Here is a 9,133-nt window from a genome sequence, read left to right as displayed (position 1 = left end):
CATACCCGCACACTCAGCCGGGTCGGAGGCGATAGGGAGCATGCCCCAGAATAGTTGCTATGTTGAGGAGTGCAGAGAGATGAGATCCCAGCTTCAAAGGGGTCTTCTTTTAGGAGTCATCACTTACAGACAATCTCGGATTGCTTCCCGACACCTTGTGCGACGGAAGAAACAAGCTTACTTGGCTCAGATGGACCGAGACTTGTATCAGTTGGTCTTGAGTAGAGACTCAAGAGACGCATGGCGATTCTTTCATGAGGATAGGACCCCCTTCTAGATCCTACAGAGCCATGCCCACCTACCAGCACCTTCTTTAACACTGAGATGGTAAAGAGAGCCATTGACAAGATGAGGACAAACAAGGCATATGATCATGATGGTCTAGTAGCAGAACACTTTACACGTGTTAGAGATATGCTGGTAGAGGTTCTTGTAGTGTTGTTCAATCTTGCCATATGTGAGGGGTTACTTGAGACTTGGAGGTTGTCTACTATTGTGCCTATCTTCAAAGCAAGTGATCTTACAGAGCGTGGGAATTACCACACTATTATGGTTGGACACACATTGGCACGGTTGTATGCATCCATTCTTGCACAACAGTTGAGTAATTGGGTAGAGGGTAAGGGTGTACAAGCAAAGGGCCAGGCCGGTTTCAGGAGGGGTTTCTCCACTCTTGATCATATTCTGACACTCAGAGCCATCATTGAGGAGGGCAGGTCACATGGAGATGGGTTTATTGTAGCTTTGCGGATTTTCGTAAAGCATTTGACATGGTACCGAGAGCTCGATTGATGTGCAGATAGCAGGAGATGGGAGTTCCTATAGTGTTGATTTGGGGGATTATAGCTCTATACAGATCAATGATGGGATATGTATGCACTCGAGAGGGGATATCTGATTTAGTTCACTCCACCACTGGGGTGAAACAGGGCTACCCATTGTCTCCTGCTCTATTTGGTATGTATGTTGATGAGGTGTCTAATTACATTCACAGAGAGGGTGATAGAGGTGCCCAGCTAGCAGGGACATGGATCCCATTGTTGTTATATGTTGATGATATCATGTTGATCTTCGACTCACCAGAGGGTATGCAGCGACATTTGGATGAATTACACAGTTTTGCAAAGGATAATGGATTGTCTATAAACCTTGGTAAAACCAAGGTTATGGTGTTTAACACCACACCACAATGGATCAGGAGATCCGCACCGACTTTCACATATGGTCAAAAGATTGGAGAGTATACAAATGCATACACTTACCTTGGGGTTGTCTTCACTAGGCCGAGGTTTCCTTTGGGGAGAGCAATAGAGACTAGACTGACTAGAGCTTTTGCAGCCTTGGGAGGCTTGGAGAGGATATGTTCGCAGGTTCAGTTCCAGGAACCTCAGACAAAGGTATGGCTCTTTGATACTTTAGTAGCCTCAGCTATGTTGTATGGGGTGCATATATGGGGACCTTCTGTAGGCCAGGATGGTTGGAGACATATGGAGAGGCCCCTGGTATCTGTGACCTCTCGACTGATCAGAGCCAAGGCCTCCATACCCCATGCTATCATTCGAGTAGAGCTAGTTGCCCCTCCTATGGGGAATGAGGCGCTTACGAGATCAGTCTCCTTTGTGCACAACTTGTGGGATACTACTAGAGACAGATATGCTAGACTGGGGCTTGAGTCTTCCAGTAGACAATTAGCTCTTTTGGGAGACACATCATGCCGGTATGCACAGATGACATCATGGTTTCAGACTCACGGCTTTACCATGGACAGGCTGCCCCCTTTCCAATACTCTCTTCAAGCACCCTCGATGTCTCTTACACGGGTGTAGATTACTAGACTCATTCGTCAGGACCTAATCCAGCTGGATACCATGAGGACATGGATAGAGCCGCCACAGGAGTTGGGCACAAAGATGGCTTTCTATAGAGAGCGTCTTCTCCACCGCACAAGAGATGGGTTTGTGATTCAACTTAACTACATGGACACACATATGTCTCATGGTTTGCGTGTGCCATTGGTCAGATACGCACATCCTCAAATCAGCTGGAGATTGAGACTGGTAGATTTAGAGGGATACCAGCAGACAACAGGATATGCCGCTTATGCCAGGTAGACCCAGAGATAGAGCTACATCACATATGTCATTGCACGGTGTACTATGAGATATGGGGCCTTTTCCATCTCTTATTCAGAGAGGGTTTCAGTCCTTTCTCGAGGGTCATGAGTTATGAGGATCAGAGATGCCTTGTGCTATATCTACTTGAGTTACACAAATATAGAGACACTTTAGGGGGGAGAGATAGAGAGAGACAATCCCAGAGACAGATTACAGATTTCTTATCACCAATATGGGATAGCCAAAGGAGCAATTATCACTACAGAGCTCGGTCCACACTCATGCGACCACTATCAGCACTCTCATCAACCGAGCACTGGTGCTACGAAGATCCGGACAGCCATGATTGAGGAGAGGGGCTACACAGCGTCGATGGAGACTCAAGCAAAGGATTCGAGCCATACTCTCTTGACATCCAGAGTGCATATGAGGATGGATTTTCGTAGTAGTATCTTTGTTCTAGTTCTTTTGTGCCCAAACATGATATTAGATTCACCATTTTGTAACAGATTGGTCTCATAGGTCATTTTGGCCTTTTGAAGAGTTAATAGAACATATCATTTCTCTCATCGGATAGATCTTTGAGGTTTCTTGGGATGGATTCACACAACGTTAAAAATTCTCTGCTTCTTCTTCTCTCTCTCTCTCTCTCGTGGAAAGAAAAGAGTTTGTATTCTGTGTACAAAAGAGACCTGTGATGTTGTCTAATGGACTATCATCGGAGGAAGTACAAAAGCAAGATAACAAAGTGAGGGCTATGTGAACATCAAGGTGGCATGTCTGATAAATGTAGAATGGGCCATAGGGGAGCTGTATAATGCCATCCATGGTCTTGACTGAAAACAATTGACAATCTCGCCCATGTGTGAAGAACATAGCGTCTAAGCTACTCGGCTGCCATGGAGCCCCCTCTCTCTCTCTCTCTCTCTCTCTCTCTCTCATGTATATGTGTGTAAGAAGAAGAAAGTAGCACCTACACTACTACACTACCCTAAAATTCTCTTCTTCTTCTCTCTCTCAGGTATGTGTGTGTAAGAAGAAAGACTTGCGTGGTAGATTGAAATTTCCCTTTTTCTTCTTCGACTTCTTCCCCCCTCTCTCTCTCTCTCTCTCTCTCTCTCTCTCAAGTGTGGTAGATTGGTTATGCCATTTCCCTCTTGAGTAACAATTCTTGAGTTCAACTCTCCTTGTCGGATAGATCTTTAAGATCTATAAAATTCTTGAATACTAAGAGCCAAGTCCCACTATGTGCTAGGAATATTTTTGGTATTAGCAAAATCACTTAATATTATCGCGCATTATTTTCTATTTAGGGACAAGACCCTTCAATTTCGTGGTCTCACTAATACTCGTCTATTCCTTTGTATTGAGAGCATTAGAAGAGTACTGACCAATGAGAATATGCATCTTTTTGGAGATGCATATTCTGGTCATGGGGTAAGTTCTCCTCAACTTTAAGAAAGTTTCACTCAAGATTTTATTGTGCCATTCAATATTGCCAAAAAAACTTGTAAACAGCTAGTTTAGCTGTAAGTAAAAAAAGATTGAAACTAGAAAAAACATTAAAATTTTCCATAGTTTACTTGTAACTTTCAAACAAAACTCCAAAATATTTGGCAAAATACATAATTTTCAAAGCCCAATTTTTTCTTCTCGTTCAGGAAGATGTTCTTTGGGAACATTGTTGCCATTGTGTGGCAGGACTATTCACTAACTCCATTCTGCAAATCATAGGGGCACCTGGCTCCAAACTTCGAACAGATGTCCAAACATATTGCTTGATTATGTTGTCTGTAACAACTTAAAAATCATGCTTTTGCTTTCTGATAATTGTTCAAGAAGAATAAGTCATATCAATCTGCTTCAAATTTCAAAAATGCCAGTTGAGAGTAAGGGGGAAAGGAAAATTTCCACCCCAACATAGAGAATAATAGCGTACAAATCTGAAAAGTAACCTAGTTTTCTGAAATTTCCTCTACGTAAATTCAAAGAAAGGAATTTTGAATGTTGGGAAAATGATTTTTCCTGGTCACAGTGTTCATCACATATCTAAAGCACATGAATTCTGACACATCCGTGCATGCATTTCAATGAACCCAATTTCTACAGAAAGACGCAGAATGAGAGAGACCTTACAAATTACAATGCAAGCAAACCTTATCCTCCTTACACAGTCGACTGGCCTGACATCACAGAATAATAGGTTGGTGGAAATATTGGCAGACATAGCATCTTAGAAAAAACCATCAGTTTGCAAACTTGAATGTTAAAAGAGGTCGGGGTCTCATAGTTTGGTCAGACTCAAGTCATGGTTTTTTAACAAATTGAAAACATGGCAAATCACTGCCTCTTACAACAACAAATTACACATCACCCAAAAGAACATGGACCAGGATGTCCATGATAAATAATCGCAGATTGTATATGCTACAGAGCTAGATGCTAGTCTTTCTTGTACATCAAAAGCACGCATCCAGCAAACAGCAGCAGCACAATGCGGCCAAGCTGCATACATGATTATCAAGAAACTAATTAGACAGGAGCACAGAAAATTCAATCGCATGCGAGAATTGAAAACCTCATGCAACTCTGAATTGCGACAAAAAGTCTACAGAGGAGTTCACTGACCAGCCTTCAATAAAACTTGGTCCTCCTTGCGATTGAGAGTGATGGCCTTGCTGTTGATACCCTTGTTGTGGATAGCCTTGTGGGGGATACCCTGGTTGAGGATAGCCTTGAGGAGGATATCCTTGAGGGGGATATCCCTGAGGCGGGTACCCTTGAGGAGCATAATCCTGTGGAGGGTAGCCTTGGGGAGGATAAGCCTGAGGATAGCCTACAAGCGATTAATCCAAATTAAGTTTCATTATCGCAAGTAAGCAAAAAATGTATATATATCTCCTTCATCAATAAGACTTGCACAACACAGTTTAGAACTGCTGATTACAACAAACAAGTTCGACTATAGCACACATAATTGTGCTTTCTATAAAAAAAGCTTTGCTTTAATTGTCTTCTCAAGCATAAAAATAAGGATTGTCCACACAAGAAATCCCATGATGGCAGTGCGATCACAAAGCTATTGAAGCAAAGATTGGTCGCATGGGAAAGACTACATCACAATACTATATTAGCTTCAGGTGTATGGTATTAATCTGAGGCACGCACCACTTAACACACGCACGCACACACATTGTCTACAGCAAGAGATTTCATCTTGTACTTCAGAAACACTGCTAATACAAAGCCCAATAGGTTCAATGAAGCTGTTACTCATACTTGCAAAACCAACCTAGTCTAGAACTTGTACAGTTGCCACACATAAGACACAAACTGCAAATACTCAAGTAACTGCCCAAACTTTAAACCTTATGATGTTTCCTATAAACTCTATTAAGAAGACCCATTAAGGAGTTAGTATTGAAAGTAAAAAGAAAGAACCACATAATGGACAGTAATATATGATCAATAGAAGAACCTTATTCCCAGCCTTCGACAAATGTTGCCACTTAATCCTGTCAAACAGCTCTATACCCACAATGGCAGTTTGCAAGGCTAAATAACAAGCTTCCCCATATTGTTCTAATTCTCAGTAGTAGAAGAGAAACTTTGATTCGGATTCTTAAGTTTTTCCGCCTTTTGGGAGACAACTAACAAAGAAGATTATTTACACGGCGACTGGCCAAACCTATTTCCCTCAAAGCATTAGACTAGAGACAACTCGAACTTTCTTGTATTCTTTTTCCTATTCCAAAGCTAACCTGCATTATAGGAGTGAAGCTAATCATCCCTATGAGTGATGGCATTTCCCAACCAGGTATGGTGCACATGCAGATCAGGAAAAGGTTCTAAGGAGGCTAAGCAAGCATGCAGTGTATCAATCTCTGTGTAGATCCTGTAGGTGTAAACTTTGTAGATACGAATGGATTAAACACATACATTACAGCAAAACATCCTACAGCATCAACAGACTCGTCACCCATAATGTCCCAAATCTCTCTCTCACAGATGTGGCACACATGCAGATCATGTAAAGGTTCTAAGGAGGTTAAGCAAGCATGCTTTGTATCAATCTCTGAGTAGATCCTGTAGGAATGGATTAAACACATACATTGCAGCAAAACGTCCTACAGCATCAACAGACTCATCACCCATAATGTGCCAAATCTCTCTCTCTCTCTCTCTCTCTCTCTCTCTCTCTCTCTCTCTCTCTCTCTCTCTCTCTCTCTCTCTCTCTCTCTCTCTCTCTGTGCACCAAACACTCTCGATCTGCAGAAAAGAGCTGCAATCAAGAACGGAGCCACGAAGGCAGGCACGCAGAGGGAGAGGGCAGCGACAGACCTTGGGGAGGGGGGGCCATGACAGGCGGCTTGGAATCCGAGTAGTAGCTCATCTCTGCGTAGGAAAGAAGGCGATGGCGAGCGCGGCCTTTTTGGGGCAGAAGAAGAAAATGGCGATGGTGCGTGGTCTGTGTGTGCTGAGATAGGGGGTGGGGTAGGAGAGGGAAGAATTCAAACGTTCCAACAGTTAGAAAAGGGATGTGCCAAGCCATGTGACCTAAAAGAGGCCAAACCTGGCATTTGCAAGGAAGGAGTCACTAGAGCTTGTCATATCTCACTTATCATAGAAGAGGGGTCCTTCATTAGGGCCCTATCTATCGTTGAGAATAGGCGTTGCGGGTCGAGACTCGGGGTTAACTCAGTGTCTAGTTAACCAACTTGATCGACAGCTAGGCTATTCTCGATCATTTGGAGACGTGGGCCCCCCATCCTCACTCTTGGCAACATACTTTTGTTTTTGGGCAATGGTCGAACATCTATGTTCGTAACGTATGCACTTGGCAATCAACACAAGGGTGAAAGCTCAAGCTTGTTGCCTTTCTTTGGTTTAGTGCACATGACACACTCTGGTATCAAAAAGGCAACACACTTTTCGTTTAAAAAAGTTGAGCTTTCACCCTCGCAACAAATGTAATTTTGACCCCTTTCTAATATACTAGTATGTGACCCGCGCGTTGCTGCGGTCAAGAAAACAATGCCTCTATTCTCATAGGGTGTCATAATAATCAATATCTAATTCTTCTAAATGATTTTCTCATGTTAAACTGATCATTTAATATGGGGAAGTGCCAAGGGAGAAAAAGCTACAATATTGGTTAAGCTAGCAGACCGGCCACAGCAGGGATCCAAAGGAGGGGCCATCTATAAAAGAGCCATGTGCAACAATGGGCTTAAAAGACCCTAAGGTTCAGCCCATTAAGACTTCCAAAATGCTAAGGTTTCAAAATTCAAAGGTTGTATCCAAAGGTCAAACATTGGGGGAACTAGATGCTCTGTGTGTGTCCCAAAAGTCTTTGGCAATCCCTACATAGGAGGGGGCGAGCCTTGCAAGTAGGGGATGAGAGAGAAATTCACACACACACACACAAGCTCCCTTTACACAAAGGGAATGAGGGACACATGTTGGCTCCCTAGCCCAAATGCCCACAAGGTGTACCCAATTCCTATTGGATGGCCTTGGAGGTGGACCAATGAGAATTAGGCTAGAAGTAAATCCAGTTTAATTAATTTAAAAACACTTAATAAAAGAACCAATAAGAATTAAGCTCTCTAGAAGATTATTGGATAGTCTTCCAAGGGGACCAATGAGCATTCAGCAGCCCAATGGCTTGCCTGATTCCTATTGGCCAGGAGGCAAAAGGGTCCAATGAGAGTTTAATTGAATTAAATAATTACCTAAAGCTCTCACAAAAGGGGAAAGGGGGACATATGTCAGAAGGCTATCACTTATGCTGCTTAATTACCATTGGCTAAGCCTGGGGAGGTCCAATAGGATGCTAGCAAGAGCAAATAGCAAGACGGGTCGACCAAGAGAGAGGAGGGGCTGATTTTTCAAAGGCATTATCACCTACACACTCACACTAGCTTATGTGTGAAGAAAAGAAGACTCTCTCTCCTTCTCAAGCTTTAATGGAAAGCTTATCACCTACTCCAAGCTTGTGAGAAGGGAGGCCTACACCAACAACTCTTGGCTTTGTGATGCAAATCCAACCAAAAGCCAAGCTTCAATGCATGTTCATCTCCTCTACCATGCTAATTACTAAGCTAAGCTATGCTAATATGAGTGATTATGTGAGGAGATGTACATCTTTCTCGTAAGAATACTCCTTCTTCCTCTCAATTTATTCTCATACCCCGCTAGCTCTCACCATCTTCGAAGGTGTGTGAGGTCTTGGGTCTGAGACCATGAGGGAATTGATGTTGTGTTTGATAAGTGTTTTGCGTAGTGCATGAAGTTTCCATCTTCATTGCGCTAGCTAGTATTGAAGGAACACAAGATATTGTATTGTAAAATGTCTCTCTTGATGGGAGAAACCATAATACAAAGCCTTTTGGAGGGGGGACCGCGGCTCCATGCAAATCCGGTCCTCAACTATTGTCAATTGCTTAATTTCTCTCTCTTTTGAAGTATTGTTCATGCTATCTAACTAGGTGTTATTCTTTTTGTTGCTCTCTCCACCGAAGCACTCTTGTTAATCTCATTAGCAATCTATTCTAATGAAATGCTCACTATGTTCATGCTATTTTCCGTTACACACAAGTTACTAGGCCATTAAGTGTTACATTGGTATCAGAGAACAAGGTTTCTCTTTTCTTGCTCAAGAAGGGAGGTCCTCAAGCTAGCTATAAATGGTTGGTACTATTAATTGCATGTGAGTAAGTAGAATAGGGATTTTTCAGCCTTGCATTGTGCCTGCCTTTGTGCAGTTCACGGGGCATCACCATCGAGAGTTATGGTCTTAATAGTGGAGTCCTACGGGGCTTGGCTACGGCTTAACCACTATTGAGCTATTAGAAGCTTGACACGAGCCGGTGTTGTTTTGGTGTTGAACAACCCTCTCTTCTATTCCTTGCAATTAATGGTATTCGAGCCACGGATACAGTAGCTTGAGTGCTTTTTCTAAAGGGGTAAAGAGGAGTAGCAACTAGGGCTTGAAGTGCCAAAGTATACCTAAAAAG

At 42.8% G+C, this 9,133-nt stretch overlaps 1 protein-coding gene across 1 annotated transcript; it reads right to left on the bottom strand.

Moving 5' to 3' along the window:
• Positions 1–4,404: 4,404 nt before the first annotated feature.
• On the bottom strand, positions 4,405–6,684 carry LOC147431146 (uncharacterized). The gene is made up of 3 exons (XM_086493798.1): positions 6,456–6,684; positions 4,743–4,950; positions 4,405–4,619 (listed from the first exon to the last, which is right to left on the bottom strand). Exons 1-3 carry the CDS (start codon positions 6,664–6,666, stop codon positions 4,574–4,576), a joined length of 465 nt encoding a protein of 154 aa, XP_086349924.1. The 5' UTR covers positions 6,667–6,684; the 3' UTR covers positions 4,405–4,573.
• Between the last annotated feature and the right edge of the window lie 2,449 nt (positions 6,685–9,133).

Source organism: Adiantum capillus-veneris, chromosome 21 (assembly GCF_014529385.1).
Source record: "Adiantum capillus-veneris isolate H3 chromosome 21, ASM1452938v2, whole genome shotgun sequence".
In the NCBI taxonomy this organism is placed as follows: Eukaryota; Viridiplantae; Streptophyta; class Polypodiopsida; order Polypodiales; family Pteridaceae; genus Adiantum; species Adiantum capillus-veneris.
This window is presented reverse-complemented; position numbering and strand designations above follow the sequence as displayed.

Excerpts from the sequence above, each read along its gene's own strand:
- LOC147431146 (XM_086493798.1), bottom strand. The coding sequence starts at position 6,666 with ATGGCTTGGCACATCCCTTTTCTAACTGTTGGAACGTTTGAATTCTTC. Across the intron at positions 4,951-6,455 it reads CATGGCCCCCCCTCCCCAAG|GCTATCCTCAGGCTTATCCT; the intron begins GTCTGTCGCTGC and ends AATCGCTTGTAG. Across the intron at positions 4,620-4,742 it reads CCAAGTTTTATTGAAGGCTG|CTTGGCCGCATTGTGCTGCT; the intron begins GTCAGTGAACTC and ends TCATGTATGCAG.